The sequence below is a fragment of the Camelina sativa genome, chromosome 9, assembly GCF_030686135.1.
Source record: "Camelina sativa cultivar CO46 ecotype springtype chromosome 9, ASM3068613v1".
In the NCBI taxonomy this organism is placed as follows: Eukaryota; Viridiplantae; Streptophyta; class Magnoliopsida; order Brassicales; family Brassicaceae; genus Camelina; species Camelina sativa.
This window is the reverse complement of record NC_141888.1, coordinates 9,365,460-9,382,602: the sequence shown is the minus strand read 5'-3', so window position 1 is coordinate 9,382,602 and position 17,143 is coordinate 9,365,460. Positions and strand designations below refer to the sequence as shown.

Here is a 17,143-nt window from a genome sequence, read left to right as displayed (position 1 = left end):
AAAAGTCTAATACCAAAAATAATAAGACACAATCGTGGGAGAAAAAAACAATTCGAGAAAAAAAATTTTAACATGTAGTTCGGCAAAAAAAAAAAGAAACATAACGAACTTGCTACCAAACAAATATAATTGAAAAATTTTTGGACTCTTAATGGGTTTTTTTATTTACTAACCCATAAGCCCAAACATTGAAAACCCTATAATAACAAATAAAAACCAACTCCTTCTCCTCCGTTTTCATCGTTTCATCGACAAACACACAAAAAAAGAAAAATCTAGATCCCTAATTTTACTCCACTAACAGCTCCACGATCAAAGTGGTTTACTACCAATCTATCTTCTATATAAACTCAAAATGAGTTTATTCACGCTTAATTTTTCTCTGTATCTATCTACTTTTCATTGTTTTTTATCACGGATTGTGAATCACCACGCTGGTAAATACTTTTTTTCATTTGTTCATATGCATACATTTTTTTTTCAATTCATATTAATTATTGGTTTTGGTTTATTTTTGTAGTCTCACGTTTGAGATGCCTCTGGAAATTAGTCCTCTCTCAAATCTAAATTCGTTGAAAAAAGAATGGAAGATCCGAGTTCTAATAGCAAGGACATGGAATTATTTTCCAAAAGAAAAACATGGAGTTATTTGGGTCTTGAAGCAATTCTTGTGGATGCAAAGGTTAGTCTTCTTAATTTTGTAAAATTCTTCTTACATTTTATCCTTTTTGGAAAACAATCTTGACATAATTTTTTTTTTTTTTTTTGCCCAGGGAGATCGAATTCAAGCACCTGTGAAGAACACATTAGTTCGAAAGTTCAAAAAAGAAATGGTGGAAGGAAGGTTTTGTGAGATCATGAATTTTGAAGTTCGTGATAACCTTGGTGACTACAAGGGAACTGTACATCCTTACAAGATTAATTTCATGTTTACTACATGGGTGAAGCCCTCTGATGAGATCCCAAGAATATCGCGGTTCAATTGTTATCCATTTTCAGAGATTTCAACACTATCTAATGTCGACGATGCATTCTTTGGTATGTTAATTCTGCTATTCTACATGTTTGAAAATAGTTTATCAAATATAGTATGGTTTTCATATGCAGCTCAATATTTATCTGTAAGGTTCATACTAACAATCCGATCCACAACTGTCCCTTGATATACACATACACTACATATAATCTGCTTCTATAATGTTTTCCCCAGATATTATTGGAGAAATTGTTGCTATGAGTCAGATTACTCAGAAAGAATGTTTTGGACAACAGTCTAAGTTGTTGGATATTCAACTAAGAGATTTAAGGTGAGTAAGACGGTTCTTCATGTCTCTGTTTATATATTTTTACTTTTACCTTTATCACTTTCCTTCAATTATTTTATGTCTATTGCAGTGGGACTATCATGGACTATACTTTATGGGAGAATCAAGCTGAAGATGTACATTCTTACGTTACCAAAAAAGCTGCAGGTCCTATAATACCACTGGGGAGTCTTATGAGGACCAAAAAATTTAATGGTAATAAACTCAATCTTATTAGTAATTTTCCATTCTCTAAGAACTCTTTTCTATCTGACCATTTAACAAAACAAATTTTATGCATAGGTATAGTATCTGTTCAAAATTCTAGATTCTCTACGAAGTTGTTCCTTGATGGAGACCTATCTGAGATTGCTGAATTTAAAATGCAGTAAGTCTGTTTATTAGTTTAATGAAGTAACCAAATTCTTTCTTATACGGAAATAAGTTGCCAACTCTTCTATATTTTTTATACAAAACATTACAGGCTGGGTAATAGGGATTCTAATGATGTTATAACAGTTTCTCCACTAATGAAACCTGATCTTAGCAACAAAGTTGAAAATTCGTTCCCATTAAGTAGGTGGGAATCTATTGATCAGATTACTAAAACTTCTCAGGTATTTGTTTTCATATTCTATTTTATATAAATTGATTGATATATACTAATCTGATTTTTAAAATTCTCAGGAAAAAACTTGCGTTACTTTTGCAAGAATACTGGAATTTCGAAAGGAAATTGATTGGTACTATGTTGGCTGCACACATTGTTTAAAGACTGCCATGCCCTATTTTAACCCAGAAACAGAGGAATGTGACCTCAATAAGTATTGATGCCATCATTGCAACAAGGAGGAAACTTCCACAAGTATAAGGTAATTTTTTCCATTAACAAATTATTAAAGGATGAGACTCCCATATCAGAACGACTAAATACATAACCTTCTTTATCTTCTTTTCAGGTACAAAGTACATGTCAAAGTTGTTGATCATACTGCTGCAACCGCTTCCTTCATATTGTTTGATAGGGAAGTTATCCTACTTATACATAAGTCTGCCTATGAATTTCTTGAACAGCAAGTTCAGGTGTGGTGAACGATTATACACTGTGTTTTTATTAAAGAGTTAACTTTCATCTTATAACCAAATATTCTTTATCTATTTTTGTTTCTGTAGTTTGAACGCCAAGATGAAGTTCCTCAAGATCTCATTGGTTTACATGGAAGGAACATTGTTTGGATTGTTCATGTCAACGGTACTGAAAAGAAGAATCCACATTCAAGTTTCAAAGTTGTAAAACTCACTGAAAAACCATAAACTATTCAGAAATTTCAAAATAATCTGATCTTCAAGGTATGATACAAAAGTTTTTACTGTATTTATAGTATTCTAGGCTGTTAAGGATGAACACATCCTTATTAACTCGGTTTACATGTACTAGGAGAGTACTCAATCTGAAGTTTCGATCATTTCAAGTACATCAAACGCTATTCAGGTTATATAGTCCTATGGCTTTTTACATACTTCATTCTTATTACTATATATGTCATACATTAATTTTTTCTCCCACAATTGCAGATGGAAAATCCGTTTTCAGAAACATATAATAATGACTTGGGTCTTTCTTCTCCTGTTACTCCAACCACAAAACGATTACGTAATGATGGTGATGGAGTTCATGAATCATCAACCAAGCAAAAATCAACATCTAAGGTACCTTACAACATATGAACACATTTAATACTCAAATTGTCATTGAAAGATTATGAATTAAGTTCTTTTACAAATTTTAGGATGCTACAGTTTGTAAAGACAAGGAATCATCACTCCAAGTAAAAAGCATCAACAAAGTTGGTTCCAAAGAAAAGACATTGTGATATGTTATGTCAGTTTCCTTTCATTTTCATGAATGTAATTCATCCCTTTCTGCTTCGTTTTTTTTAATTATGACTTTTTTCTACTTTAACGTTTGTAGCTACTTATGTAATTCCACTATGCTGATTAATGTTATTGTTTATTTATGCATTATCTTTTCTCTATTTCCTTTATGTTTCAAAGAGGTCATTGTTTTTTTTAAAACTCAAATTATTAACTATGCGGCATTTCCCACTTAATAACATTAAACATTCGAGATATATATGCTCCCAAAACCAGAAGCCGTTGTAAAACGTCAAACATTATGCTTGCAAAATCAAATGATATCCTCCATCATATTACTTTTGTGTATTATTAGACAAAGTAAATGGTAAAAAATCTTGATACATATAATCCCTAAATTTACTCCACCACAACTCCACGACTATGCTTTGCCGATTTTTACCAACGTGGAATCATCTACAGGTTCTTTTGGCAACCGTTTTAATTTATGTTTAATAATATTTTACCACGGTTTCATAATTTATCTTTCTCATTTTCGCCTCTGCTTCTGCTTCTTTTATTCTCTCTGTTCCATTTTTTTTCTTTCCATTTCTCAAATTCTACTTACAGTTACTTTCTCCATCGACCTCTTTCAACTTTCTTTTCCACCCCTAAGATGAAAGCCTATATTGACAACTCTTTGGAGATCGCATCCAATAAAAGAAAAAGAATTGTCACGGCACCACCAATAAATAAAACTGGAAGTGAAAGCAGGCTACAGATCATTAGTCGAAGAACATTTGAAGCTGCCGTTTACAAACTATCGAGGAGTTTTGAAGTTGTTACTCCTCCGACAACCCCTTCTGATCAAGTTGGTAGCAGCCTAGAGGTCATAAGTCGTAAAGCATTTGAAGCCACTGTCTCCAAATGCCCAAAAACAGTTAAATCTCCTGATGGTTCTATATGGATACGTTGTCACTCCCTTGGCGAAGGCGCTCATGGTTTTGTTTACTTAGCCAAGCTAAACAACGATGTAGACACTAATGGTTTGCCTCCAAAGATGGTCATCAAATGCTCACCGATTACATTTTCATCAAGCCTTTCTGATGAGGAACGAATCCTCAAAAGTCTTTCATCTCCATATGTTATTTTATGCTATGGTAGCAGAATAACGATGACAAAACCTCCAGCAAACGGAAGCGACTACAATTTGATTCTTGAATACTGTTCCGGAGGAAGTATTGCAGACTTTCTCAAGTTTAGAGGTAAGCCGATGGTGGAGAGCGATGTTCAGCTATTGTCTACAAAGATCCTCAAAGGTATCACCTACATACACTCAAAGAAGATTATACATTGTGATATTAAGCCTGGTAACATTTTACTTACGCCTCAACCAAACAGTTGTATGCCTAATTGTTTTGAACCAAAGATTGCCGATTTTGGTTTAGCGTTAAGAAAGAGTTCAGTTGAGTATGGAGATGGTAGTGGTCATAAAAGAGGAACATTATTGTACATGTCACCTGAAGTTTTAAGAGAAGGTTTTTTGGATTATGCTGCTGATATCTGGTCATTTGGATGCATTGTGTTGGAGATGTTAACTGGGAAGAAGCCTTGGAGTGAATTTCGGGTTTTAGACAGAAAGAAACTGGAAGATGTCATCGCCCATAGCAGTTTCAAACCCTCAATACCTTCTACGTTATCTGCAGATGCACAAGATTTTCTACACAAATGTTTGGATATAAATCCCTTCACAAGGTTTGACTCTACAGCTTTGTTGAACCACAAATTTCTATCAACAACTGTACATGATGTTGTTGTCAAAGAAGAGTGAAGTAACGTTGAAGATAACCTGCACAATCATCTCACCAAACAGCTTCGCTAAGTTCCATTGATAGATGTGGAAGCAAATCCATATTGGACTCTTATTTTTGTTTATAAGTTTACTTAATTATTGTTTCTGAATGTTTAATGTTTGTAAAGTATTCACGTTTTTTTTTTCATGCTCAAAGTAATGGTTTATAAAAACAGATATGTCCAATGTTGTTTTAAGCAAAAAAAAAAAATGTACCTCCATTTACATACGTAGAATAAGTTTTAAGCTCAAAGTAAGAACCAAAAGCTCAAAATAATAATTTTGAAATACCATATAACCGAACCGTGCTCCACTTACATGCTCTGTCTTACGTTTACTAAAGAATTATTTGCCATTACCTTTTTCAAACTGTCTAAACACGAAATAGATCCATTTCCTCTTTTTAACCGCTCAGTTACAAGTTTTCAACCCATCAATATAGCGTCTCTTTTCTTACAATACAAACTATCCCTTATTTCCAGTTTTCTCTCGCACCACCTATCTTCATAGTAAGAAAATATGTATGCTTTACATAATTTTAAATATTTTACATATCTTCTGTAGATTTACAACAAAGAAAATATTTATTTTGCAGAGAATGATCCTATTCATCTACGTCTAAGTGATCTGTACCAAGGCTGTGGAAATGGAAAGTGACAATTCAAACAAAAGGAAAGGGAAGGAGTTGGCATACGTATACACCAGAAAGAGAAAGCAAATCTATAGTGATGGTACAAATATAGTTCTCCATATATTTCACATATCTTCTTCAGTATTATTGACATGGTATGACAATTGCAGAGAATGATCCAACTCATGTGCATCAAAGGCATCCTTACGAAGCTCCCAAAATAAATAGCCAGAATCCTATCAAAAGGAAATGGAATGATGTGTCAATCCTTAACACCAGAAAAGCAAATAAAATCGATGGTAAATTTGTTATTCTGAAATTATTTTGTAAACTAAATTAAAAACAGAGTATCTAATCTAACTCTTTCTATTGAAACTGTTATCCTAAGCAACAGAAAATGCAGTCTCAAGTGCTACCTCCTCTTTTGCGTCGTCCAGATATACTCAATCAAATGAGCCTCTAAGTGACATTACAAACCATAAGTTACCTTTTCTGCTACACAACTCCAGTATATCTTAGTAGTATGAATTCTATAGAAAAATTATTACTATTATAAAAGATTCAAAAACGAAAACGGAAGATGAGCGATGTTATTCAAAACTTTTTATTAAAGTCAGTCTTAATTTAGAATCTTACTTCATTATTAATTACTCAGGTCCATCCAGACGTAGCAGCTCAAATACTCAACAAGTTCAAGGAAACACTCTATCAGATATTAGCCAAATATGTATGCTATACTGTTTATGCAATTTTTACAACATCTTTACGGTTCACAGTATATTTAGTCCTGTTCAAAATGTTGTTACTATTTGACAGGTTATGAAGACTATGGCGATGCAATTTATTTGTGTCAACATTGTAATGCTTTGATGTGGTACAATGAACGTATAAACAAAAGAAGAAATTGTATACCTCCACAGTTTTCACTCTGTTGTATGCACGGAAAAATTGAACTCCCACCCCCTCCTATGTTACCTCCAGTCCTTTTCAACCTAATATTTGGCGTTGACAGTGTTAGCATCAACTTCAGAGAGAACATTACACTACAAGAAATATAGGTTTTGTTAGCTCTTGAGAAATGCTATTATATGTCATTGATAGCAAATTATCAAACGCTATCTCTGCCCCAGCTATAATAGGGTCACACCCTACAATAGCTTTTTTTGACATGCTATTATATGTCGTTCTTTTATAGCACTAATCAAATGCTTTAATATATTTTCTTATAGCTCATAATTTTTGATATATTACATTTTTTTGTAGCAATTTTTATGTGCTACACTATAAAATAATGAATTGCTATATATAAATATATATGTATTAGTAATTCAATTAATTATATGCTGCAAATCTATTTGTTAAAAGCATGTGTCCTTCTATAGATCATTAAAAGATACATAACTGTAATTTTACAAAGTAGTTCATCATTCAAAACCATATGTTTAAACATAGTCGCACAAAACATCATAAGTACTGCAATTGAGATGGACTAACGACGGAGCTGATGCATTGGTTTGCTCTTTCTCGCCCTCCAAGAACATAGGGTCCCATTCCAAGCAATTCCCACTGCCTTCTCCATATCCTCTGTGCTTTCCCCTATACGTTATTCAGTAGATAAACATTGATGAATGTCAAGTTCTTGCTTGTGGCTTTAGTTACCCTTGCATGATCCAGTTCATCTCCTATTCATACATAATAAAAAAAGAAGATGATGCTAAACTGATCCATGTATATAATATAACCAATAAACAATGTCACAGAACATAGTGAAAACTTAAAATCATATCAATGGATCATGTGAAGTTAAGAGATAAACCAAACCTGTTTCTTGCTCAAATCCTATTGTTGTACACTAGCTGAAGGAGTAAACTGGAGCATTAGAAAACCATCTTTTGACAACTTAAAAGCTCCAAACTGTAAAAAAAATAGAAATCAACTGGAAAACTCAAACCATGATTACACGTCTTTGGGATAGAGACGTAAAGACTTACATCTAAACATGTTAACTGCCTGCCTCAATGTCTCCTCCTGCATCAAGTAAGAAAACTCACATCTTGATTTTGGAACTAGTGATCCGCAAATTATAATTGTCAAAGCAAGGACTAGGTAATACTAAACTCTTCCGGAGCTCATCCGCCTTTGGCTTGCTTTATACGGCCACTCGTCTCCGTTTCTTAAGGTAGAGCTGATCCATGATTTTTTAAAGTCAAGAAGTGACCAGTTAGTGACTTAATGCAGCTTTGTTAATTAAGTAGACAACCTACTGAAATTTATTAAATTTAGTAATACTAATATCAAATGAAATATATATGACAGGAATCAGCTTCCAGAACGCCAAACAATGCTAAGAAACAAGCCAAGTCAATAATGAGGCACTTCGTCGAACACTTGGAGGGCATGAAAGCATCATCAGTTTACATAACATAAATCACTTCACAATTTCTAACCCAGGGAGAAAACAAAACATTTTGATGCAAGCTAAATGGCTAACATGATAATAGACATAAGTGGAGATTAAAAAAAAAAAAAGGCACCTGATTAATAATTATAGTCTCCATGAGACATACGAATAGAACAACACTTGTGTCTTTAGTTCTTTTCCAAATCTCCAGTTTCTGAACAACACTTTGTGAACCCAACACGCTTCAGCCTCACAACCAAGAATAGCTTCATCGAAGAGCCCAAATCCTTCATCCCAACCCTCTCAACTCGCATGTGTCTTCAAAATTAGTTCGACGAAATCCTAATTAGTAGTGATAATTAGGATTCAACCCTAATTTCATGAAGTAATAAAGATTCTCAAGAGTACCTGCTTTGTGACACATCATAGATCTAGCGTTTTATCACTATAAGAGGGACTTTTAGACAACATGAGAATTGTCGAAGAAATCAGATCTTGAAGAAGAAGATATCTGATTAATCAAGCGGCACATAATTAGAGAGTAAAAACTTGTTTCATGGGATGAAGAATCTGAAGAGGAAGAGAGCGAGAAAAGCAAAGAGATGAGTATAAGAAAAGGAAAAAAAAGATATAAAAGGTTTTGCTATGAACAAAAAAAAAATTGTTTGGTGGTAAGTGATTTTTAATAAAATTTCGGCTAAGTGTTGAGCGGTACATGAAAATTTTGCTAAGTTTTCGCCGCCATAAGGGATTCTTTAGCTTTTCGTTCTGCTATTATACGACTTAGCGTTTCTAAAATGCTATAATACAGTTGCAAATTTCTGAATATTATCTTTCATAGCACTTGCAAAATTCGAGCTATCTTATTCAGCTATCAATGCCAACTTTTCTTGTAGTGTTAGGGCATGTAATTCCATGTTTGCATTTACTTCTATGGGTGGAGAATTGATGCATCAGTTAACAACGGACGTGGACCTTATATCTTTCGACTTCATGGACAGAACTTTCATCAAATCGGCAGCTTGCTACCTACTCAGGGCACTTCTCCTGCATTTGCCTAGTTGTATATATTTGATAATGAAAATGAAGTAAAAAACATAATAGCAGCTTTCAGGTAAATATGTTAACTAATTCTTAACAGTGCAGCAATATGGATTATATTATTTTACTCTAAACTTTTACGTTAACTATATTAATGTCTTCATTGACTTTTACACTTTCTTTCTTCAATTATGTAGTTCTAAACGAAGAACACCTACCTCAGAATCCAGAGTACTAAGAGCTGATATTGTTGAAGGGAAAAAAGATGCTCAGCTACACGAAGTATAGCTCAATACATGACCACACATCTCAACTTTAAAAATGTATTGTCAACTACACCAAGTAAATGTATTGCATGGTCACATATACCAACTATATGATGACATGTGCTCAACATCACGATCATTTTATTCCGGTACACTGTTTGTTAGAATCCGGCGTTGACCATGTTTGACCGGTGTTGAACAATGTTGACCAACAATTTTATTTTATTTTTTAATTTTATTATAGTATTAGAAAAAAAAACTGTTTTATAGAATGATTTATGGCCTTTAATAATTAACAAAATATCTATATTCATTATAAAGATATATTTTACATTTGTTAATGCAATCAATCTTATAATAGTTTTTTTCAATTGTAAAACTTAACTTTAAATAAATTAAAAATCATTAATATATTTTTCAGATATTAAAACTTTTATTTTACCACATATCCTACTATATTAAATGAGAAGTATAAATTTGAAACTAACCTTATAATTTATGCTGCATATGTTGTGTTTTGAATTTTTAAAAACAAAGATATATTACTCAATCTATGAAGAAAACAATGCGTGTTTTAATGATCCACATCGGTGGATTAGTAAAACTAAATTTATGTGGTTGATAAAATTAATAAATTTTATTTGCTCACAATTACAATATTATAATTAATTTAAAATATTTCACAAAATAATGATGCAAATACAGCAAACAAACAATATAAAATTGTATAATATACATCAAACAAATTAAAATGCTATAATATTCTAAAATAATTAGTATTCAGAAAGATATATGTATATTTACCAAAGAATTACAATATTAAGTAAATACTGTCCATATTTTATATATTATAACATGAATTTCTGGTTTTAGTTTAAGTTTCAATATCTTAAAAACTGTTAATGATTTATTTTCAGTTTTATTTATGTTTTGAACTTAAAAAAAAAACCTAACTATTATAAGATTGAATGCATTAAACATATATAATATATCTTTATATTGGATATAGATATGTTTTTTTAACCATAAATGATTCAACAAAACAATTTTATTACTTTTGTAAGTATTAAAAAAAAAAATTGATGGTCAACATCGGATATATTTAGTCAATGCCGGATTCTGATAAATAGTGTACCAAAATAAAATGATCATGATGTTGAGCACATGCCATCATATAGTTGGTACATGTGGCCATGCAATACATTTACTTCGTGTAGTTAGCTATACATTTTTAAAGTTGGTATGTGTGGTCATGTATTCAACTATACTTGGTGTAGCTCACTATCTTTTTTCCTTGTTGAAGCAATGAAATCTATGCTAGATGAATGCAATCCATAATGTAAGATACTCCGAACTGCAAGGGATCGTTTTGGGGATTCATTAGAATCATCTAATGTTAATATTGTATTGATTTCTGGCCGTGAAGTCCTTGACAAGACTTATACGCTCCCAACAAGTTCTGAAGTTGCCGCATTATTTGTTGGAGATTTTGACACTGAATTTGATGGTAGAGATATTGTTGTCGAAACAAAGAGTAAGCAATTGGCAAGGGTAAGTGAGCTTCACCCTGCATATCTTCCTTTACAGTATCCTCTTTTGTTTCCATACGGAGAAGATGGTTACCATATAGATCTCCATCTAAAAAAGACGACCACAACATCCAAAAATCCACGGTTTCGAGTAAGTATGCGAGAGTTTTTCGCATATAAAATCATTGAACGTCATGGTCAGTTTAATCCTCTTTTGCATTCTGGGAAACTATTTCAGCAGTTTTTGGTTGATGGATTTACAATGATAGAGGCTGAAAGAATAGGATATCTTAGACTAAATCAAAAGTTATTGCGGGCAGATAAGTACAAAAATGTTGCAGCTTCTGCCACTAATGGAAATCAAGATGCTGATAAGTGCAGCAAGCGAATTCTCTTACCATCAACTTTTGTGGGAGGTGCACGATATATGCAAGAAAAATACAGGGATGCAATGGAAGTTTGCCAAAACCTTGGCTACCCGACTTTGTTCATTACATTCACTTGCAATCCTAAATGGCCAGAGATTACAAGACATCTACAAGCAAGGGCCCTAAAAACAGAAGACAGGGCTGATGTGATCTCCCGAATATTCAAGATGAAGTTAGATAATCTCATCTTTGACATCCATAACAAAAACCTTTTTGGTCCATCAATCGCAGGTAACCTACATGTTATATTTATGTTTCTAACTGGTTATGTTCATAATTGTTTTTTTTCTTGATCCATTCTCTTTTCAAATGTTTATAAACAGTGATATATTCGATCGAGTTTCAAAAAAGAGGTCTACCTCATGCTCATATTTTGTTATGGCTAAAGCGTGGTTCAAAACTGCCTACTACAAAAGATATTGACCAAGTCATATGTGCTGAAATCCCTGATGAAGCTACTAACCCTATTCTTCATGGAGTAGTTAAAGAACTTATGATCCATGGTCCATGTGGGTTAGTAAAACCACGTTCACCATGCATGGAAAAAGGAAAATGCACCAAACACTTCCCAAAAGAATTCTGCACAGAGACATATATCAACAAGGATGGTTACCCAGTGTACAGGAGAAGAGACGATGGGCGATATGTAGAAAAAAATGGAATTCTCATGGATAATCGGTTTGTAATTCCTTACAATCCTTATCTACTTCTAAAGTACCAAGCCCATATAAATGTAGAATGGTGCAACCAAACAAGAGCAATCAAATATTTATTCAAATATGTAAACAAAGGTAGCGACAGAGTTATAGCAGCATCAATTGAGTCAATCACCACAACAGATGATGTGGAAGGTACTGTAAAGGTTATAGACGAAATAAAGGAATACTACGATTGCAGGTAATTTTAATTATCTTACTATTTGATTACCTACGTTTTTTTGGGTTAGCCTCAAAGCACTAACATAAATCTTACTTATATGTTTCTACTCTTAAAAAAAGGTATGTATCGCCTGTTGAATCAACATGGAGAATGTGGGGGTTTGACCTTCATCACAGCAGCACAACTGTGCAAAGATTGTCATTTCATTTAGAAGGGGAGCAAAATATAACAATGGAGGATGAAGATGATGTTGATGATGTCTTGACACGTCCGAGGAATCACACATCACAACTTTTAGAGTGGATGAAAATGAACCAACACAATACAGAAGCACAACAACTGACTTACATTGAGTTTCCTAAACACTTTGTTTGGAACAAAACCAAAAGAGAATGGACCAAGCGTAAACGAAATTCAGTTGTTGGTCGGATGCATTTTATCTCACCATCTGCTGGTGATGAGTTTTACATGAGAATCCTTTTAACTGTGGTCAGAGGGGCAACTAGCTTTGAGGATTTACGTACTGTTGACGACATTTTGTATCCAAGGTATCAAGATGCATGTGCAGCCCTTGGTCTCCTAGAAGATGACCAATTGTATATCGATACAATCATAGAAGCAAGCCAATGGGGATCAGCTAAGTACATTCGTCAACTATTTGTGAGGCTCTTGACTTCAGAGAGTTTCTCATCACCTAATCATGTTTGGTTAAATACATGGCATTTGCTGGCAGAAGACATATTAGACATGCAGAGAAGAATACAAGAAAAACCAGGTAAGGTTCATTAAAATTTAAGTTTATATTTTGGTGATGAAGTATTTTTTATCACTAACAATTTATTCAAAACTCATAGGTCTCGAAATGACATCAGATCAGTTAAAGAATCAAGCTTTGATTGAAATTGAAAAGCTGTTACAGTCCAACGGAAGTAGCCTCAAAACTTATTCTTCACTTCCATATCCTGTAAACAACAATATCCCATCTTCTTCCAACAGATTGATTGTAGAAGAGTTGTGTTATGACACAGAAAAGTGTGCTTCAGACCATCAGAAGATGCTTCCAAGTCTAACAGATGAAGAAAGGAATGTGTATGACAGAATACTGGGTTTAGTCGAAAAGAATTATGGAGGTGTATATTTTGTTTATGGATTTGGAGGTACGGGGAAGACTTTTCTTTGGAAGACTCTGACGTCTTATATACGATCAAAAGGAAAAATTGTGATCAATGTTGCGTCGAGTGGAATGGCTGCCTTATTATTGGAAGGAGGAAGAACTGCTCATTCAAGGTTTGCAATACGAATACAGCTCCACGAAACTTCAACATGTCATATTGCTGTTGATAGTGATCTAGCGGGATTGCTTTTGAAATCTAAGTTGATTATCTGGGATGAGGCACCAATGTTGCATAAACATTGTTTTGAGGCTTTCGATCGAAGTATGAGAGATATAGCAAGAGCAGCTAATGTTGATAATTTTGATACTCCATTTGGTGGGAAAACAATTGTTTTTGGTGGTGATTTTCGGCAAGTGCTTCTAGTTATTGCTAAAGGGAGTAGAGGCCAAATTGTTCAAGCTTCTCTAACCTCTTCATCATTATGGCGTTTTTGCTCTGTTCTTCATCTCACAAAAAACATGTGTCTAACTATTGATTCAGATCCTGGTGAGATTAAATCCATCAAAGAATTCTCGGAATGGATTCTAAAATTAGGAGATGGTTAGCTTTCTCAACCAAATAATGGTGAAGCTGTGATCGATATTCCAGGTGACATGCTTCTTATGGATAATCTTGACCCTATAGTTTCAATCACGAATGCTATTTATCCATCTTTGCTTCAAAATCTCGAAGATGTTAATTTTTTTAAGGGGCGGTTAATCTTATGTCCTACCAATGAGGTTGTTCAGGAGATCAACAATCATATAATGGATATTCTACCAGGAGAAACGAAGGAATATTATAGTTGTGACAGAATTTGCCCAACCGATGCTTCTACTATCAGAGATGGGAATGCCTCTATTGAATTCCTAAACTCAATCAAATGTTCTGGACTGCCGAACCATGTCCTGAAGTTGAAGATAGGAGTTCCTATTATGCTCTTAAGAAACATTGACCAGAAAAATGGATTGTGTAATTGGACCAGATTGCAGATAACAAAGTTGGGAGAACATGTCATTGAAGCAAGAGTCATCGGCCTAAACGACGAAGGTAACAATGATGAAGACAGAGTCTATATCCCTCGCATGGCACTAACACCTACAGATGTGAAGTTGCCTTTTAAATTTCGCCGTACTCAGTTTCCTATTTCTCCGTGCTTTGGAATGACCATTAACAAGAGCCAAGGTTAGAGTTTATCTCATGTTGGGATCTATTTGTCAAGAGCGGTCTTTACTCACGGTCAACTGTACGTCGCCATGTCAAGATTGAAAAGCATAAGAGGTTTGAAGATCCTAATTGTTGATGAGGATGGGAACAGAGAAACAAAAACAACAAATGTTGTTTTTAAGGAGATTTTTCAACAAATCAGATAACGATGACTCATATTCAGGTACTACATTATTTTTACTTATATTACTCTTATATATTTATATAACACAAATTATTGAACCTAAAAAATTACATTGCTTTACATTTATCTAATTGTCAATTTTATGTTTTTCATGTTTAAGGAGTGTGGCAGTGGAACATTGGAAATCAGCATGAAGTTTGTTTATGGATTATCCTTTAGCTTATTTTATTTTAGCTTTTGTAATGTTAAACAACCAAATTTAAAGTTTCAGTTTCATGAATAGTAGGATCAAACGGAATGTCGTTCTTTTAAGTGCTATATGTATATATATTTCGTAATTTTTAAAATATTAATGAAAAACATGTCGTATTTTATTCACTTCCAAGAAGGTGAAACTAGAAAAATACTAATAATCCTACAACCAAAATCCCGTAAATTACTGACACTAACACCACTACGTAGAAGCAAAGATCATGGAAAGATTTACTCCTATTTAACTCCAGGTTAGTTGTACTTACAGTATTCTCAATTCTGATCATCTGTCTTCAGTTCCTTTGCTTCTTTCACTTCTCTGGGAACGATAGTCACCGCCTGATAACGTCTGTAGAAGTTATTGAATCAATTAGTTTCTCCATTTGTATTATATTCTGTTTATCTTTACTTAACATTATACTTATTATAATTTTTTTTCCAGTTCCAGGATGTCTCTCTATTACTCTCATGGTTCTCAACTTTTGGAGTGGATGCAGATGAACACACACAGCACAGAAGCGAAACAGCTCACTTACACTGAGTTTCCTAAACACTTTGTTTGGAACAGAAATACTAAAAAGTGGACTAGGCGTCAAAGAAAGTCAGCTGTTACTCAGATGCAATTTAGGTCAACAGCTAATGATGATCAGTTTTACATGAGAATCCTTTTAACACATAGAAGAGGTGCAACAAGTTTTGAAGATTTACGTACTGTTGATGGCATTTTATATCAAACGTGTAGAGATGCATGTTCTGCTCTAGGTGTCCTTCAATAAGAAGAATAATCTATCAATGCAATATGTTCCTATGTTTTATTTTTTTCTATGTTTTATTTGTTTTCGTTTAATGTTTATAATTTTGCTAAACCATGACTCTTACTCGAATTTTTAGCTACTTTTTAAAAAGTTAAAGCAATTAACGATAAGTACCTTAGAGATGGAATGATGCTGCTATAATATCAATGGCATGTCCACTCCAATATCAACTGCATCCCCTGAAGATATTGTGATTTGGTTGCACCATATTTGTTGATCAGTCTTAATGCGTCTTAAAAGAGAATAGCTTGAGGAGTTTGAAGGTCAAGATTTATACCGTCGTCAACTTGAGCTATAAGGGAGAGCTATAACTTGAACCATTTTGTCTAACGTTTGGATCACAGTCTGTCCAATATCCACATAACTAAAAACAAGAAATACTTAGAGTTAGCAATAGAACTAATTGACTGAAAGATTTCATCTACAAACATAAGAGCTACACAAAGAAACTGAAGAAAATATAACTTAAAATCAGAGACTCATAAGTTGAATAAAATTGAAATTAAAACTGAATATTGAAATTGGTTCTGATCTAATAAACCAAATCGAGTATACAATAAAATTGAGATTTCGGAGAACAGTCACAGATCAGAAAATTGATAACTGTAGAAATCGAAGTAAACATATAAGAGAAGAAAACAGAAGAAGATATACACATCACGTGGTCGAGAGTCGCAAATAAAATAGGAGTTCCTCAACTCAATTACTTCGTAGTCAAATTTGAGGCTTTGGGGCTCTTTAGATATTAAAGGAAAGATGAAAATTTCGCTGAATACATGTTCAGCTCATGTATCTGATCAGACAAAATAGGACGGGGAAAGAACAGTGGAGAAAGAGAGAGGAAGGTGTGGGCGGCGGTGGATGACATCCCAATTAAGCGGTGAAGCTAGGTAAGTGATGATTCTTTTCTCTGATTTTTTTTTCCAGTCCCCTTTTATTTTATTTATTTTAACGGTATACCCAAACGAGTTTTCAAAAATAACAATCCGAAAATATAGTTCCTCTAACTCAAATAATTAGTGTAGTATTATTTGTAGTAATAATTAGTGTAGTATTATTTATCAAAAGTAAATGTATCAAATTACTTAGCTGAGTCTAGGTAAATCAAATACTTACTCCACTTAGAGGTATCTACCTCATACGACATTTGTAGTAATAATTAGCGTAGTATTAATTTATCATTTTAACATCGTCTGAAAATCGACCAGTTATTAATATATTATAAAGGGTATCTTCACTTTTATAATACTTTTAAGTTTAGTTTTACATGATTATAAAATTAGTACTTTTATATTTTTTAATACTTATTACTAGACTAACATTAAAAATTATAAAAATTTAATCAAATTATATTTTAAAGTACTTACCAATATTTACTTTTAACAT

At 33.3% G+C, this 17,143-nt stretch overlaps 2 protein-coding genes and 2 long non-coding RNA genes across 12 annotated transcripts; 2 read left to right on the top strand and 2 right to left on the bottom strand.

Annotated features, from left to right (window-relative positions):
• The first annotated feature begins 525 nt into the window (after positions 1-525).
• On the top strand, positions 526-3,326 carry LOC104710798 (replication protein A 70 kDa DNA-binding subunit C). The gene is given in 12 exon segments (XM_087466536.1): positions 526-645; positions 648-682; positions 774-1,038; positions 1,211-1,307; positions 1,396-1,520; positions 1,608-1,692; positions 1,789-1,921; positions 1,992-2,176; positions 2,264-2,387; positions 2,478-2,654; positions 2,743-3,014; positions 3,095-3,326. Coding segments are annotated over 10 exon segments (1,302 nt in total). The 5' UTR covers positions 526-533; the 3' UTR covers positions 2,619-2,654; positions 2,743-3,014; positions 3,095-3,326.
• A 508-nt stretch (positions 3,327-3,834) lies between these two features.
• LOC104715147 (mitogen-activated protein kinase kinase kinase 20-like) lies at positions 3,835-4,989 on the top strand. The gene has a single exon (XM_010432587.1). The coding sequence runs from the start codon at positions 3,835-3,837 to the stop codon at positions 4,987-4,989; it is 1,155 nt and encodes a 384-aa protein (XP_010430889.1).
• A 604-nt stretch (positions 4,990-5,593) lies between these two features.
• LOC147937958 (uncharacterized) lies at positions 5,594-6,692 on the bottom strand. Its single transcript, XR_015565704.1, has 2 exons — positions 6,554-6,692; positions 5,594-5,877 (listed from the first exon to the last, which is right to left on the bottom strand). It is a non-coding gene; the product is annotated as an uncharacterized LOC147937958 (long non-coding RNA).
• A 303-nt stretch (positions 6,693-6,995) lies between these two features.
• Positions 6,996-16,745, bottom strand: LOC104710797 (uncharacterized). Of its 9 annotated transcripts, none has more exons than XR_015566879.1 (10): positions 16,412-16,745; positions 16,035-16,121; positions 15,872-15,936; positions 15,209-15,291; positions 8,451-8,612; positions 8,176-8,360; positions 7,760-7,826; positions 7,633-7,669; positions 7,463-7,555; positions 6,996-7,323 (listed from the first exon to the last, which is right to left on the bottom strand). It is a non-coding gene; the product is annotated as an uncharacterized LOC104710797 (long non-coding RNA). The 9 variants fall into 9 exon arrangements; XR_015566883.1 differs by having other exon boundaries at positions 7,463-7,577; positions 8,451-8,553; XR_015566880.1 differs by having other exon boundaries at positions 8,451-8,553.
• Between the last annotated feature and the right edge of the window lie 398 nt (positions 16,746-17,143).

Excerpts from the sequence above, each read along its gene's own strand:
- LOC104715147 (XM_010432587.1), top strand. The coding sequence starts at position 3,835 with ATGAAAGCCTATATTGACAACTCTTTGGAGATCGCATCCAATAAAAGA.